Source organism: Alligator sinensis, unplaced genomic scaffold, assembly GCF_000455745.1.
Source record: "Alligator sinensis unplaced genomic scaffold, ASM45574v1 scaffold280_1, whole genome shotgun sequence".
Lineage (NCBI taxonomy): Eukaryota > Metazoa > Chordata > Crocodylia > Alligatoridae > Alligator > Alligator sinensis.
Window position 1 is genome coordinate 4,566,725 of NW_005841835.1, and position 18,518 is coordinate 4,585,242.

Consider the following 18,518-nt stretch of genomic DNA (forward strand, 5'->3'; position numbering starts at 1 on the left):
AATCATAGAATCATAGAAGTAGGGTCGGAAGGGACCTTGTAGATCTTCAAGTCCGACCCCCTGCCTGGGCAGGAGAGAAACTGGGCTCAAGTGACCCCAGCCATGTAGGCATCAGGCTGCTTCTTAAAGACCCCCAGAGTAGGAGCCAGCACCACTTCCCTTGGAAGTTGGTTCCAGATCCTAGCCACCCTAACTGTGAAGTAGTTCCTATGGATGTCTAATCTGAACCTACTCTCCAACAACTTGTGGCCATTATTTCTTGTTATCCCAGGGGGCACTGGGGGAAACAAGGTCTCCCCCAAACCCTTCTGGTCCCCCCTAGTGAGTTTATAGACAGTCACAAGGTCCCCCCTCAGCCTTCTCTTGTGAGCTGATACAGAATACAGATGTTGCTGAATACAGATCAGCTTTTTCATTCAGGATTTATATTTTTCAAAAATAAGTTTAAAATTCAATATTATGTAGTGTTAGAGTCATGTAACTGTGATGGTCCAGGAATTATGTGAAAAACAAGGATTTTAGGGTGATTTTTTTTTTTATTAGACCAACTGTATGGTTGGGATGCAGTTAGACGAGTTTGTGAACGCAAAGCGTTCTTTATCAGATCACTTGTATTCAAAAGCTTATCTAACTTTATCCCAACCATTCAGCTAGTCCAATAAAATAGATCACACTAAAAGCTTTGCCTCTCTCTTTAAAATTTAAAAAACTCAAAAACTACAGCAGATTTTGGCAACAAAACTATTTACTATTTTTCCCTTAATTTTTTATTTCTGCTTTTAGTTTGTTACTAGGGCATATGCTTGGAGTTAAGAAGCCATCCTCTTTAATGTGGAATGAAAATGTGAAGTAACTCCATTTAAGTCTCTGGAGTATCATTCATGTACAACTGAGACCAGCTTCAGGTCCTCTGATTATAGACCCCACCTTAGCAAAGTTCTTATGCATGTGTTTTAAGTTTTGTTGTATGCTGTGAGATTTAAGCTTGGCTTTAAATTAAGCACATATCAATGTGCTTTGATGAATAGTGATGGATTTAAGCATATTTTTAAATAGCTGCTGAAGTCTGTTGCTGAACTGGGGCTTACATCAATGGAAAATTTGCTGAACTGCAGAATCTGGCCCAGGGTATTTGATTTTTTTAGGTACAGGCTATACCTGTGGTCTGTGTATAAAAGGCCAGTTGATTCAACTGGCTTTTTGTGCAAAGGCCAAAAGTAATGATGGTCCTTAAAACCCATCTGCATTCCACTGCACATAATATATGCATATCATTTATACATTATTATCTTTGTAGAGTTATGGAAATCTGCCACTGGCCTTCCCAGTTATAAATAAAAGCATGATGTTTGTATAGAAATGGCTGTATCTCATTTTTGCATTACCTTATTGTTTAATATGGGTAGGAAGGAATAAGAGATGAATTGAAAACACTTAAAATTTCTGTCTAGTAATATAGTTTTAAATTATTGCACAATGATTATAAAAACACACAATATATTAATATTCTGTGAAGGATATTAAATGTTATGCCAATTTTAAAATCTTTCTCTTTCATGCTCATGTTTTACATGTCTTCAAACATGCAGTAGACTTTCTAGACTAATATTCTAATATTATTACCCAAGGGAAACAGGTATGTTTTGAAGGTCCAGAATATTAGCTCTCTTGGGGGTTAATGGAAAGTAAGGAAAAAATTAAAGCAGACTAATTAGGACAGAGATTTTTTTGCCAGTGAACACAGAAATACAGAAAGGGAATTTGTTAATATTAAATAATATGTATTTGTAGTACCAACACCAATAAAACTATGAGTGAAACATGCTTCTTATGTAAAACAATGTAAACTTTACCAAGAGCCATTTTTGACATTCATTAAAGCAGAAACGTTAAGACAAGTTTTCCTTTTAAGAATGACAATGTAAACCTGGGCCTGAAACTGCTGAACACAGGTAAGCCAACAATGATAACACAGCTGTGTTTCACAGTGGTTATGTTAACTTTAAATGATTTTTAAGTGTCTCTGCACACATTTCACATTAAACTTAGGCTTCTCTCTATGGGTCTCAGGTTTATTCAGATATTTTCCACCCTTTTCTCTTTTGTACACTTAGTTGTATCATGATTCTGTGAGGATTGGTACAGGTTAGGAGAGTTACTTATCTGGTTGTTTGCTTTGACTCCTCTGCTGAAGAAACAAAATGTCTTTCTTCAGATGTTGAAACCTGCACTGTATGCACAAAACATGATTAAAAAAAACCTGCCTAAGCCTCAGTCATCAGAGGCTGTTGCCAACACCAAGCAAAGACACAGAAAATAGCTAGAAAGTCACCCTTTAACATAAAAAAAAAGTAGAAATGTACTGTGGGGTGGAAACACAAATGCTGACCGAAGCCTATATTTACAAATGGGTAAAAAATACAAACATGTTACTGTCTTTGTAACCATGATGAAATACAGGAAGAATCTGAGAGCCACATATTGCTTTGCTTCTATATTTGATTACCAAAAACTAAACAAATAAACAAAAAACTCTTAACAATAACAGTGGATTGTGTAACCTTGTTGATAAAGATTTTCTTCTCTAGAGACAGATCATTGACAAATAACTTCTGATTAGTCGCCTTTGCTGATTAGAGGCATAACATGTATTTCTGTGTTGATTTTTCTTTATTGATTTTACATAAATCTCAACAACAATTGCACATTTAAAAAGTTCTTGTTGATCAAGAATAAATATGTGTGGTTTAACCGATGAATAGACAAGAGTTCCATGAGCCCTTTGAGGGATGTAAGATCTTCTTTACTTAAAACAGTGCAAGGGCAACAGCACACATCTATCCATTTCTTACGTTGTTTTTTATGCTTTCAGTCCCACAGATTTTGTGGGAGAAAAGTCTGAGATGGGGAGGTGGGAGGGCAGGGATTTTAAATGTCACCAACACAAAAGATCAGTCTGGGAGTCAGGATTAAGGGAGGGGGAGAAACAAGGATGAGTTGCGGTTCTTCTAGAAGGAATCCTGTATCAGAGAGCAGAGGCTGTGACAGAGTGACTACCTTCTCTGGCTGTCTGCATGCCCTTGAATGCCAATGATGCAGGAATATCACAGTTGTGAGGTGTCAGCGGAGTGCCCCCGGCATGTTGCCAGCCATGGCCTGCCACGTAACCAGAAGGGGTAGCACTATATGTCATATAAGGTGACACCTGGGCTGGTGTAGGATAAGGAGCCATAGTTGGTGCTGAGACAAAACTGCTGACAGCTGGGAGGCCATTTGGTGCCTGAAAGGGAAGGGAAAAATATACAGATATATTTTTTCTGTTTCAGAGAAAATGAATGAATAATATTCTTAAATGTTTACACCTTAATGGGAAGCGCAGCGGACAAGAAGGAAGGAGACCCGGGCTCTGTACCTGGTTTTGCCACTGATATGTCTGTCACATTGGACAGTTCACTGCATGCAATCTTAATCTCATTGATGCCAACGTCAAAACTCCCACTGAGTTCCAAGGGACCAGGAGCTCCCCTTCTGTGCCCCAGTTTTCCCACTGGTATTGTGGAGAGATAATAATACTTCCCCAGCTTTGTACAGGATGTTTAGATCTGTGCTTGAAAAGTGCTGTACCTGCTCCTAGTATTCTTAGCCATGGTGTCTTTTTAAATTCACTTCCTAGCTTTTTGGTATATGTTCTTGCAGATGAACTCCCATTGCCTTACTGGTTCATCTTTATACAGAACAAGTATAGAGTTGAGTATTTACTGCAAGCATCTTATTGTTTTCCCCAAGTTTTTTGTAGGTGAATGGTAATGATTTTTTAAAAAATAAATGAATACCATTCAGTCTTTTACAGGCACTTTTTAACCCATACACTGTCAACATCTCCTCATCTTCATATATGCAAAACAAGGTCATTTCTTCCTCAAATTTTAATTCATGTAGAACTGTTTAATGCTTCAGTATTATTTTTTTAAAAGGAAGGCATATTACTGCACAAGTAAAATAGAGTTGCTTTTAGTCCTGATTTAGCAAAACTCACAGCATGTGTTATAGTTCCATTCCACTCAGTTTGAGCACAAACTTGAATAGTTTGGCGAATGGGGTCCATACTGTGTAATGGAGAGAAGTAACAAAGAGGGAACAATTTTGTTTCTAATTAAATGTCACACCATGTTAAGATTTTTTTATCTTGCCTGGTTTTCTCTGTCTGGATTTCTGCTTCCCCCCTCACCCCCACCCAATTCTCTCTGTCTCTCTCTCTCTCTCTCTCTCACACACACACACACACACACACACACACACACACACACACACACACACACACACACACACACACACACACACACACACACACACACACACTGTGGTTCTTTCTTGACTGTATAAGCCAAATTATAATCTCACATAGACATGTTCTACACCAGCACAATTCTACTGTGACAGATTCTTCTCTTATTTACACTAATAAAAATAAGAAATAACCTCACTGATGTCAATACAGCATAAAAAGTGAATGTATAAAAGAGGAGAATCCAGCCTTCTCTCTCTAACAGGCTTATTAATACAATTTATACATTAGGAAAAGCAAATTGTTAGGGGTTTTTTTCAAAAATTATAAATATTTAACTGAAATTGAAATTTCCTTTTTATCCAAATCCAAATCTGTGATATGAAATTCAGCTCTAGTTATATGTTCCCTTTTGTGTTTCTGACATACAGTTCTTCCTGAGACCTGAACTGTTGTGCTTTCACCAACAGTCAATAATCAAAATCCTTGGAAAACTGCACTACACATTAATACACTTATTTTAATGAGAAATATTATTTTACTGACTCTATTGGTAAATAATAATACTTGGTCTAAAAGCTCCTAATAGGTTGTCATTATTTGAAGACTCCCTAGCCTGGTCCGATATTATAAAGCACTCTTCTGCACAGCATGAAACACAAATGAGCAGTTCCTGTAGTTCTTTTAATGGTAACTGAAAGTATTTCATAACACCAGGAAGAGAAGGGCAGGGGAGCTTTTAGATACAGATGATAAAACACAAAAAGCACAGCCATAATGTGAATATAGGACAGAGAATTCAGAAAACCCTAGGAAGATCTAGGAGGAAAACAGATCTAGAAGGGCCCCTTGTGGAGTTTCCTCTGAATTTTTCTGATAGGAGGCCAAGACTTGTGTACCTAATGGAACTAGTTGGGCATTCATTCCTCTAAACCAAACCTGTCCCCAGTTGTTTGGACTCTATGTGGTTACCACAAACCAGATCCCTTTGTGTGACATTCCATAACAGTGCTGCAGTACTTGGCACCACCCTGGTTGGATTCTGATGAAAAGATCTTGGGATTCCTAAAATACTTCTTGGGAGTCATTTGGGACCAGACACTGTTCCATCAATTAGGTGTCTAAAGCAACTTAGGCACCTAAGTTCAATTATTTTCTACAGTTCAAGTCCCCGAAAATTTAATTAATAAATCTACTGAGACTGCTCACATGCAAAACTGTCAATAAGTTTTTCCTGGTCTGATACTCCAGTTGTTGAAACATATCTGGCCATCAGCAAAGAATCTGTATGATTTTCCAACATGATAGGTCAACATACACACAGCCACCTACTCCTATTTATCTTTGCAAGGGTCTTCCCTAGTATGATTCCATTCCAATTATTTTAGTTATTGGAACCACTTGCGTATTGTTTTGAATTGAATTTTACCTAGGTTGATATTTAACAAAATAGATCATATTTGAATGAATATATATTTATTTTTAAAAGACAAACTATAAAAATATAGCCTGATTTTATAATTGTCAAATTAAGACTATTTGCTTCTACCTCTTTTTTTTAATCCAAACTACTATAATTCAGTGGGTGCATCTACACAAGACGCTATATCACCGTAGCAACTAGCTATGGCGATGTCGCTTATCACTCTGGTGACATAGCATCAGCAGGCACTAACCTTGATGCTGCCAGTACTGCACAGTAACTCATTGCTACTGCACAGTAGGGTCAGAAATGTCCTGTGCGCTGCGGGGACTGCGCAGTACCAGCGGGTACTGCACAGTGGGGTGCACATGTAGATGCCCCCAGTATGTTTTGATATTAACCGAATACTCAAATACATTGCTTTGAGATTTAGAGTGAAATGTCAGTGATGATTTTTGGTCAATATGGACTCTTTTGCCTTTTGGATATCAATTCAAATGAGTCCTTGCCTGGAAATGATGGAAATTTGTTATCACAGTGATTCTCAACCAGGGTGCCACAGCACCCCAGGGTGTCTTAAGACCCCTTCAAGGGTGCCATGGGTGCCATGCAATGTTAGTCATGGTTCACAAGATACACATGGAGGTTTCAAATAGAAATCCATAGTGTTATAAGCATTCTGACCTGCTGTGGTCTTTCTGAGTTCTTTGCAACAGAAGAACTGCTCAATTATTTTTCTGTGATCAAAAAACAAGAGAAAACGGAGAGCTGTCATTTTCCTTTGATCTCACAAGAGGTGATTTGAGTCTAACGAGGTGTGTCTTGATTCTAAAAGGTTGAGAACCACTGTGTTATTACCTGATAATTCTTTAAATCAGAGATATCAAAGGCAAGGCTTGTATTCTGCCTGCAGGTCTTGGACTGGCCCTGTGTGCCGTACCTAACGTGGGGCCAGTCCAGGACACATGCTGCATCTGGCACTGCACCAGACTGGTCCTGAATGCTAGATCTGGTGCATGAGATCAGTCTGTGGACCCAATCCAGCCCATGAACTGATCCCATGCCCTTCATCTGGTTCACAGGGCTAAATGAGTTTTATGCCCTTGCTTTAAATAAATGCATCTTATTCTAAATGTCTTATTCTAGTTCCAGTCTCTCCATGATTTTCCTTTAAATGCCATCACCATAAGTTGGCCCTCTCATGGGCAGTTTCAACAAAGATGCCAAAAGCTGAACTGGCATGGAAAGTGGATTGCTCTTGAGATTAGTTTTGATGAGGCAATGAGAGGAAGCTTTCATTGATGCTGACTGTATTCTGAGTTGTGTAGGTTAACAGAAAGGTTGAATCTCATCTGTCAGTCTGGCACTTTTTACAAGCACTACATTCACTTAAAAATAAATGGAAGGGATTAAATTCCATGACCTTGTATGCATTGGATGAATAATTCATCCTGCGTATTTCAATTGGAGGAAATGAACACGCAAATCCAAACATGGATAATTAGGACTGAGAGAACCCTATGGTGCTTATGGATTTGCAAAACCTTTAGAACTTGTTTTCAGTGCTGAATTTAGTGCAACTTTTTAAAGTTTTGTAAATATTTTTTTTCTTAATTTAAACCATTGCTTTGAAAGGGAAATTTAATTTAAAAACAAACAAACAAACATGTATTTCTAGCTGACTGGGAAACGATAAAGATCCTTGATTGAAAGTAATTACTGTCCAGTTCCTAGGAAGACCAGGGGAAACATTTGCTTTTAATTGTTGCATCGTCTCAGCATTCCTGTTTGTTCAAAAGCTAAATGGGACTCACTTGTCAAAATTTCTAAGTCATATTCTACATCTAGAACCTGTGACTTCCTTGTGGCTTGTAAAGTTAACAAAACAGGCCCTCACTACTCTGCATGTAAATTGTCAACATTCTATTCTGTCTTGTGCTGCATTTATACCTAATTCACACAACTGCAAATGAAAGGAGTATCTTAATTTAAAAGTACTAGGCCCAATAGAACCTCAGTTGGTGCAATTCAGAATTGCTCTGTTAAAGTCACCATTGCTCCATTTTTCACCATCTGAGGGTTTGGCCCCAAAAATGTTAGTTGCAAATTTGTTTGATTTTGTTTGTTTGTTTGTTTGTTTTTAATTTAAAGTGAAGTAGAAAGGTTTTGGGAAAACACGGGACAGTGGCTGATGTCTGACCCACAACTGTCTTGGTAACAGGCAGCTAACATTAACCATTTAAAAAGGAAGAAACCCTCTCCCTATCAAAGTTCATTGGAAAAACTCCCATTAACTTCAGTGATGCTGCCTTAACACTTAGAAGGAACAAATTCCTTGAACTATCCCTTTTATTTCTCTCACAGACTATACTGACTCTATCTTATTTCTTTCATTTTTGTCTGATCTTGATCATGTTGTCCCACAGAAACTGGATGGACCAAATTCAGTTCTGAGTTGTTCCAGTGGAAATCCTGGATACCATCAGTGAATAACTTATATTATTATCATAGGTTTTCATCCCCAGTTCTTCTTTCCTATCTCATCTTTTGTCTGCTATACGTATGTTCTGTGAGCATCAAAATTTTGATCTGATAATGAAGAACCTTCCTTGCTGGGTTTTTGGCCTGAAGCCAATAAATCTGTGAACTATGCAAAGTTATGATGCTACATTAATGTCTGGTACTATTAATTATAATAGTCCAAATGAATTTATTTCAGAAATCATATTAGTATAAAAGAATGCAGAATTTGGTCCTGTATTTCATACAAATAAAATAAAATGTGGATCTTAATGTAAGTGTTAAAGACCAACCATGCAACTAGCTCTTAATATTTTGAATGAATACCTTCCATTGTTCTCAGTTACCAAACCATTGCTCTGGTATTCATTATGATATGTTATGAGATAGTTGGAGCCTTCATTCTGAAGAAGTAGTTTATACTTCTGTGAAAAACAAACTATAATTTTTTTGAGAGAGCGCTTTTTTTTTGCACAATGTCTTCCTCCACTACACAGACTACCAACACTAATGAGCTTGACCAAGTAGTTATGACCCAAACCAAGCTTACCCACTGGAGTCGACAGGAATTTTATTTGTGGTCAGTAAAGTAATAGACCTCTGGTGTTATTTCATTTGCATTTTTCAATTTTAATATTGGGTTGGATGTAACCCCTCTCTCTTCAGAACACCAAACTTCACATATTACCATTACACTCAAACATGGAGCCATTCTATCAAATTAGCAAAGGTATCAAATGAATCACATTTGTATTTCTGAAAAGAGCAGTTATGCTATAAAACAAGAGGTTGCTAGTAGTCTTAACTCTGTAACTCCACAAAAAAGACATTTTCTAACGCTGATTTTTCAAAATAAAAAGCTTAAACAATTTCTGCAAACTATGAACAGGTATATTCTATATTCTGAAAAGACATTTGTTAAAGTAGCTTCTGAAGAAGCAATATTTTTCCACAGCAAAAGAAAGGCACGGCAGAGAGCACTGTTGTATACCTAGTCCTTTGACTAGGACCTCACAGAGACTTTGTTTCTCCTGGGAAAATTGCTGCTCTCCCAGGAGAAACCATGAGTATACAGATTTTCAGGTTTTTTCTCCCACAGTAAAATGGCCACTTCAGGAGAAAAATAACCTGAGAACAACCAGGGCAGAGTCTCTTGGGACAGTAATTGTCTGTAGATGCCACAGCTTCTCTCAGAAGTGAACATAGTCCTCCAACTTCTTCCTGTCCGCTATAAGGACAGTGTGTGTCATTCACTGGACTCTACTGCTCCAGAACACTCCCCCTTCACAACCCCACTTGCACTTCACGGAAATGTAGGCTGACCATGAGCAGCCTGGGTTAGCCAATCAGGGCTGCCCCAGCCATGATGCAGTCTGTTGCCAGGCAGGCTGAGATGTATACAGAGCTCACCCTACCACCCCTACCCCTCCTGCCCCCAGCTGCACAGTGTCAGCACTGCAAGGTCTCCAGTCTTTGCAGCCTCAGTATTTCAATGTCTACCCAGAGAGCAAACCTGGGAGAAATCTCTCAGGTTATTTGAATGTGTATGTGCAGCCCAGAAGAGTAAATCATCTTAAATACATAGAACTATACTAAACTTATTTAGTGACGTGCATATAATGAGTCAAAAAGGTTACGGTAACACGACTAGAAGCAATGAAATTCTAACTAGGAGCATAAAGGAAGCAAACAGGCTAAATCATTCCTTTTAATTGGATGGTAAATATGATTTATAAACCAAACCAATGTATGGATTCCCAAGGGAATAGTAAACAAATTTTCCAAGTAAAACATCAGCAACAAGCATGTAATGGAAATCTCATTTAAGAAAGTGCCATTACCTAAATATGCAATTAATACATCTACATTTTTTCTAACCTTCTAAAATAAATAACATTAAATAATATTTTGATAATGATTGTAGTTAACAGAATTAGGGCTAAATTCTGCAGTTGTTACTCAGGCCTTTGGCATCAGCAGGAGAAATGGCATGATCCTACAAATGTATATTTATATGAATGTTCCAGTGATGTTAATAGAGCTACCCATGGGAATCAGAATTACTTCAATGAGTAAGAATGTGCAGAACTGAGTTCCATGTAAGGCCTATGGTATTGGGTCTTTTATGCTAAATCTCTTCAGAGGAAGATATTTATCAAAATCAATTTTAACAACGGTAAATTGTGTCACTGGAGTACCCAGATACATTTTAATAATCTAGTTAGGGTGGCTTCTGCAAACCTAATGACTTTTCATTATCAGACTGTTCATTATTATACTATTTTACCAGTGCTTCCAGCTTCCAGAAATTAACTACCTTTCCTGTGCATGCTCCTGTTTCTAACTGATGTTCAACTGACGTGTTTTTTGTTGATCTAACTAGAAGCAGCAAAAGATGAATTTTAAAAAGTTGAAAGGAAGGAAATGATCATCATATAGGTTCAGTGTCCACACGAAAATTTTAACCTGACTAAAATGTTGAACAACTTGTTATAAGTAGAACACTACCTTCTAATGCAATACTTCAGCTTCAGCCTAGTATAAGTATTAGACTAGTAATGTTCAACCTCCAGCCTCTGGGGCCAAATTTGGCCCATGGGGTGATATTATTCACTGTGGGGCTCCCTATAGCTCTGGAAATTTGTGGCAGATAATCAGTGGCAGCACTGATTGCCACCGTAGTGCATGGGTTTGCTGCACAACCAGATCCAGCGTGAAGGGACTAACCTCTAGGTGTTGAGCAAATCTGGATCTGGCCTACAGACTGCCATCATGCCATTCATCCACTTTGCAGGGCTGGAAGGTTGAGCACCACAGTATTAGACTGTAACATTTGTAATATAAGAGCATTTAAAAATTCTAACAACACAAATGTAGATTTACATGTGCTTTTTCTTTACTCAAGAAATATCAAATCAGGATGTATTCTTAATTTTTCTGACTGTGAAACTTCTAAGCAGCCCTTCAGGAACTGAAAGATATGTGGTTTATATATAAATGACATGGAGAAATACTAGCAATTCTATATCTGAAGTCAACACAATTACTCATGTGAGTTAGGTTATGTTTATAGAATCTGGGTCCAAATATTTAATTAACTAGCTGTCCATGTTCAGTGACTCTCATTTCTTCAGTCATTTTCTTCACAGAACAATTATACCACCAGTCAAGGTCCTTTGTGACTAAAATTCAATGTTCATTGTAATACATTGAATTTACACGGTACATTTATGATACATAATTATAAAATGTAGTAATGAACCAGTTCCTCTCTCTATGCTTAATGTGATATTTTATTAAATTAAAATTATTCCCTTTCTCATACCGTAGACAGTTCCAGCCTCACCAAAAAAAACACAAAAACCAGATAATAATCATTGAATGCTGGAACTATAGTTGCATTTTTCATCAAGATGCCTTTTCATTATGTTTGGTCATAACATTTCAAATATGAGTCTTTATAAAAAGAAAAAGCTGTTCTTGAAAATATTAAAAAGAAAGTTGATTTACATACCAACAATCCCTGTCTGAGGAAATTGAAGACATTTTACTTCTTCATTAAATCAAAATATAGCAAAAATATACATGAAAAACTTTCTTTAAAATCCAAACAGATAAAAACAGGCCAAGAAATCCACTACAAAAAAATTCAGGAAAAGAGAGAAGAAACAGAACAAATATCAATGATCATTCTAAAAATCAAACAAATGTGTTTCCAGGGGTTGAATGTTTTCATATGCTTTTTTTCAAAAAGAAAGGGATGAATTTAAATGACTTTCATGACAGAATGGGTTCTGCACCTTATGGTCCACATGAAAGCATAGAATACTATTCCAGCCTAAGATATTTTCTTCTATCCTTAAAGGCAGGTGATGTATAAGCATTGTATATACAGTGATGCTCTAGGGTGTATTTTCAATTCAAAATTGGATTTATAAAATATGATACTATGTAAGTTGTTTATGGTCTTGGGGATTCTACAAATATCCCAAATAGATCTAGTAAACCCTGTTTGATACAAAATTGACTAAAATGAAATCACATATGCTTTAAGTGCAAAATTCCACTTTGACTACATCACAACTGGAGTCACAACTGGAGGTATCATCATATATATAAATATGAACTTTATGAACTTTTTCCCCTACACTGATAGACAAAAAATACTGTATTCAGCAAAACTTTTAAAAGACAGTTTACCTAATACAGTATAGAAGTGATACCCCACCTCTGCCTTATTTAGTATATTTAGCAATATATAATTCACACAAAATCTAGGATCATTAGAAAGGAAAGTTGTGGAAGCAGGGGCTCCCTGGAATCTTGCTGGCTCATCAAAGCTGGGAGAAAGCTACTGGGTCAATACCGTTGCTAATGAGCCATATTAGTGGAGATAAACCTAGCATTTCTACTGCTCAATAAGTCTCCTAGGCTGTAGGTGCAATTATTAAGAGGCCAGAAAGCTGACAGGGATGAAATTATAGCCCACTGCCTACTGAATGGTCCCTACCATTAGGATAGAGACTACAGACACTCACTATGGTCTGCCCATAGTGTAGGGGAACTTGTCTACTTCCCCCTGTGCTCCAAGCATAAGAAGGTTGACACGAATTGTAATGAATTCCTGTTTCTAAAGATCTAATCATTTGTCCTGATGGGAATCCCTCATGACTCAAGCTCTTCTTTCCTCTAGGACAAGTAACAAGCTTGAGAACCATGATTGAGTTTCTGGACAGCAATGTCCAGGCTCTAAGCAGCTGGTGCTCAGAATGCAACCTGGGTGCTATTAGACCATTCACTCACCTCTCTGACTTTCTTTATTAGTTTCATCCCGATGGAGTGCCCTGAAGCCATGTGGACTGTTGGGCAGGGCACTGTGTTTTGGGCGTGGAAGCAGGTGGCCAGTAAGACGCAGGTCTCACAATTAGCATTCGAATGGGGTGCGATCCAGATCACCTGGGGAGGAATTGGGTGTATGTAGTGGAATTGGCTTATGCCCCCTCATCCACAACATGCAATGACATGGATGCCTATATCTCAGCATCATCCATCTTGGTGATGGGAACCATCATGGAACTGCTAATCCAACTAAAACAGGACTGGACATTCCCCAGGCTAAACTCAACTGTTCTAAAATGCTGCTTTATCAGATATAGCATGTAGCAAAAGCCCTTGCACCCACTGGAAAATGAGGAACTTTACTTGGTACTTTGGCAGGAAAACCAATGCGCACTTGTTCTGAATGCTCAGGACACTATGGCTGGAGAATGTTCCATTTCAGATGGTTGTAGGGACTTGTTTAGCATGAATCTAGTTGTTTGGGGACTGAAATGGAGTAAAGGATACTAAACAAGTATTGCCTAGTGTCATTTTGTTATGAACAATCCTTGTACGAGGCTTAGGTAATAAGCCAAAAATAGGGCTAAATTTTCAAGATTCTTTTACAGGAGTCACTGTTTTGTGAGCATAAATAATTGTAGGTGAAAATAACTACAGGAGCTTTGTCAATTTGATCCACAGTTCAGTGACCAATGTAACCAAGGAGCAGGAACTTAGTTACATGGCCTGTATCTTCAGTGGAAATATGGGGCAGATCCAGAAATGCCTGCAAAAATTGCATTTGATTGCCCTAAAATGGAGGAAAGAGTCTCCAAGTCTCCCCCTTAGGCAGTTAGAGTCTGGGGTTTGTGATGTTCCAATCTTACAGGAACTGGAAAGCAGAGAAAGTAAGTACTGTACATTCCAAAAGTAAATCACTGATAGCTACTAAAAGGTTGGCTTGGAAAAAGTAAAGCTCCCAGATTTACTTTTGGGAAGTCTCTCTCTATATATATATTTGTGTACAAAATAGCCATTATGGTGTTTCTGATATGCTAGAGTAGGATTTAATTCACAGTGGGCATATCTACATGTGCCCCTCACTGTGCATTTGGTACTGTGCAGTCATTTAGTACTTGCTAAAGCTAAAGCAAGCAAAGCTAAAGCTAAAGCAAGTACTAAATGACTGCACAGTATATGCCAGTACTTCACAGTCCCAGTGGCTCATGAGTTGTTTTCGATCTGACTGTGCAGTAGCAAGGAGCTACTATGCAGTAGCTCCTTGCTACTGCACAGTACCGGCAGCATCACGGTAGTGCCCACAGATACTATGTCACCATAGCTCATCGCTATAGCAATGTAGTGTCTCGCATAGACACATCCAGTGTGACCTAAACCTCATTGAAGTTTGTAGAAGTATTTTAATTTAATCCAGTGAGTTTAGGATCAAGCAATAGAACAGGTTATAAGAATCAACTCACGAGTATTACCTGCTTTTAGGCATTAGTTCTTAATGGTGGCCTGTTAATAAAGTAACAGCTAACCTAAGCAAGCATGAAGTTCTTTTCCTGCAATGGCCATTGCTGTAATTTATGAGAAAAATATTGTGCTGATATTTGCCTATCAGCATTTCACAGATTATGTGTTCATAATCCAAATCCTTACAAATAAAAACTTCAGTTCTGTTCAATTTATGCTTCTACAAAACTACTCTAATGAGTCACAAGAACCAGGTCTGTGAACATTGCCCTTTCAAAATTATTCACATTTATTAAATGTTTTCATTGCAAATGAAATTCACAAATGGAATTCTATTTATCTTAGCTCCACAAGGATTTCAATTAATTAGTTTCTCTAAATACAACTATTTATATAAGCTGCTTAACTCTGAAATCACATTTCTTTAAGTACTTTGTATATTCATCTTTTTATATTAATGTCAGTAGAACATAATTACCTTCTGTGCATTCCCCAATGCTGTATAAAGTATCTTTGCACATATAAATGTGGTTGTGTTACTGAGTTCTTAAGATGAGAAGCATTTGCGAACCAAAACTGTCAAGCTCCCAGAAAAATCTATTTTCCTCTTCAGTTTCTTCTTACTCAAAGCTGCTCTGTTTGCAAAGCTGCTCTGGCTAGAAAGTGTGTAAAATGATGCACTGGGAAAATATAATGGAAATACTTGCATATAAACTAAGACTTAAGGCTTCGGTTAATTAGAAATGAATGGGAGCCTTACAAAGCATCTCTGTGTTTTCCTATGGAACTGTTGGTGCAAGATTATAGTGTACTAGTCAAAGCTTTCAACCTGTTGAAGCCCAAATACAGAACAAAGTCTGAAATTGGGTTCCAAAGACACTAGAAGATGATTAATGTGGGAAGCTAAAAATGTGAGTTTCAAATGTAGTTTTATGCCTAATGCATGTGACAGCACATAGCTGAGGATTTCTGGCCTCATTCTGTAGAGTCCTTACTCAGACAAAATTCCTATTCATGTATAGGACTGAGGATTGAAATGGACCCACACAAAGATCATCATGTTGTAAAGGGGGTACTGCCTCAGCTCAAAATAGCCTGACATGAGTCAATGAGAGGGTTGCTTGAGTAAAGACTGCAAGATCTAGTACTCTGAAGTGACCATGTACTACATACAGGGATGGATTATGTGAAGTAGCTCAGTGTAGGGCTCCATTCTGGCATCCCTTCTCATGAGGAATGAGATTCTGCAGGATTTGTGGTATAAAATATCATTCCACAAATTATGGCTGCCAGAATCAGGCCTGGTCCTATCTGTGTGCTGTATTTTCCCCAGAAGCAAGTGGTGTAAAGTGAGTCACAGAGTTACTGTGTTTTGTAAATTGCTGGTGTTAACAAAGTATAATGATCACGATTAATTTCAAATTGTATTCTCTTATCTCCCAAACTAAATCCTTAGTTAATGTGGTATAGTCTTATCCCTGTTCTGCAATTAGAAGTTCTGTTTAAAAAAGAGATCCTGATTCCCCCTATTTTACTCCAGTATTTGGTCAGTGAAGCTCCACTGATTTTAGTTAAACTGGCATATAACAAGAATACTGAATCAGGCCCACTGTTTCAGGCTCATCACTTCCTTTGTATAGAAGAAATTCTACATCCACCCTTTCTATACAGAGCTTCCAGGATCAAGTTTGTGCATGGACACCTTTAGAGATTAAGAAAGTGACATTCATTTTGTAATCCACAAACACAGGACATATTTCACTGTAGTTCTTTTGTAGTATGAAGACTGGCTTCCCCAAATCCCACCTGTTCCAGATACCTATCCAGTGGATTGGCTTAAACAAAGACACAGTGGTCTCTCTTCCTGTCATGCCAGTCTATCTGAGTTGAGACAGTATTTCCTTTGCAAGATACTGGGGGCATGGACACATCAGTCTTACTGTCGGACAGAATATTTAGCACTGACTAACCATATTTTAGTGAATTTCAAACTTAAGTGAATGAGCTAATAAGAAAATTGTGCATTGAAAATGCAATATGAAATCTACTTTGCACCTTATTGGAACTGTTCTATTAAAGCCAGTTAACACTGCAAAAATCATATTATCATGTTCTTCTTTGATATTTATTGCCTTTTAAGGATATTCTGAATTAGGGAGCAAGAGAGACAGCATTTGAGTTATTAATGCAGTTACACAGATTTTAATTAATGCCTAGGCAGGCAAATAAAACCACTGTGTTGAAAGTAGCCTAAAATATGAATTTTCCAAAGCCAAATTTAATAAAGCAAAACTTTTCTGGGGGCAGGGGTGCAGACTTTTTTCTAATTATTCAACTATACTTTTAAGCATACACAGCTGAAAATGATGTTTTTTACATCATCTATTTCTGTCCTTGTCCTTTTACATTCTGTGCACAATGCCTTTATTTATCACCATTTTATTAATAGGAATAGTATAGAGTATGTTCTAATATTCTACATTTGAAAGTCCATTCTCCACACATTTTGTAAGTTGTGTGTAACTTTAAAATAAAATTGGTGTTACATCTATAACATTTATACAAAGGCATAAAAATGAAAGCTCAAATATTGGAAAGATGAAATCTAAAATATATTTTCCACTATTGGTGTTGAATACAACTTTTATGCTATCATAGTCTGTAACTCTAGTTTATATGATAGTATATCCATCACAAGCATTGCTTTACTAAGAGCCCAATCCTGCCAAAACTTCCGTGGAATTACTCACATAATAAAGCTATATGAGCACATGTGATTACAGGCCAGGGGGTCTAAGACATTATGCACAGCACGCAGCTGTTCTTAGAAGGATAATGACATGGCATTTTTTATAACTTATAATTAGTTTGCTTAAGAAGTATTGCACTTTTTAAGAAAATCCTAGAAGTTCTGAAATTCAATCTGATTGTTTAAAAATTGTCCTTTAATTCATGGCAACAGTGAATTGAGCTGCTAGTATTATTAGCAACAGGAAAAAATAGGATATCTTTCAGCAAAGAATTGCACAATGCTTGCAAGCAGTCGCTCACATTTGAGGCCTACAATGTGGCCCGTTACACCTATGCCGCTGTATTTTGAGAAGTGTTTGCTTATTTTGTGTGTGTCAAGTTTTGAGTGTTAGAACCCATATACCTTGGACTTTCCTTATTTTTCAAAGGGGCTGAGGACCCTCAGTTCTTAAATTAACGTACAAGGTATATTATGTTTGGGCATCAAAAAATGGAGATCCATGCATACAACTTCAGAGGCCACAGCTGAAAATGTTGCTGTTAACCACTGAACAGAATCTCCATACAGAACATAACTAAGTGCAATAAACTGACTTACTTTCAGACTCTTCATAGAAGTGTGAGAAAGACACTATGGTTTTGAAAGGTATTTTTACTGTGTTTAAAAACTGTGCTACCCAGGTCAGTAATACTGAAGTCTTGTTATAGCTTGAGCAACAATAGAAAGATTTAGACAAAGAGAAGTGTTAAGTCAGGTTGTTCAGTCATAACATCTGTAGAAAGCTACAAGAATACTTCGGAGTTTGAAACCTGCTCAAGCATCTCCTATGTGGTGATACTCTGTAGTCAGCAGGGGATAGCTGGTGGCCTGGAGGTACCTGCACATGCATTTGAAGGCTGATTCTTTTTGAAAGGAGGCAATATGAAATGCGCCCGAGCTAACTCAGAATAGCACTAGCCGCGAAATCTGGATCTCTTCTGCAGAATCACTGAGCATTATCTAAGCCAGAGGTAGGGGTTTTATTCCGTGGGCGATGTGGAAACGACACCTATCACTCGACATAGCCCAAGGAAGCGCTGCCCTCTCTGCAGGGACATTGGCAGGTCAGGGAACGAACTGGCTCCCTCCGCACCCGGCAGCGACGGCCGGATCGGGGAACGTCCCTGCGGCCTGCCACGGCCCGCGGGTTTCTCCCGCTCCTGACACCGGGATTCACCTGAGCGGGTGGCTGGACGGGGCGG

At 37.9% G+C, this 18,518-nt stretch overlaps 1 protein-coding gene across 1 annotated transcript in view; it reads right to left on the minus strand.

Annotated features, from left to right (window-relative positions):
• Nucleotides 1-2,725: 2,725 nt before the first annotated feature.
• The window catches only part of PAX9 (paired box 9), a 27,027-nt gene continuing 11,234 nt past the window's right edge, over nucleotides 2,726-18,518 (minus strand). The window contains exons 7-10 of the mRNA XM_025201781.1: nucleotides 17,875-17,984; nucleotides 14,346-14,437; nucleotides 13,032-13,184; nucleotides 2,726-3,280 (exon numbers count right to left, since the gene is read on the minus strand). Of these exons, the coding sequence (XP_025057566.1) occupies nucleotides 3,026-3,280; nucleotides 13,032-13,184; nucleotides 14,346-14,437; nucleotides 17,875-17,984 (610 nt within the window). The 3' untranslated portion in view covers nucleotides 2,726-3,025. The remainder of the gene's footprint in view (nucleotides 3,281-13,031; nucleotides 13,185-14,345; nucleotides 14,438-17,874; nucleotides 17,985-18,518) is intronic.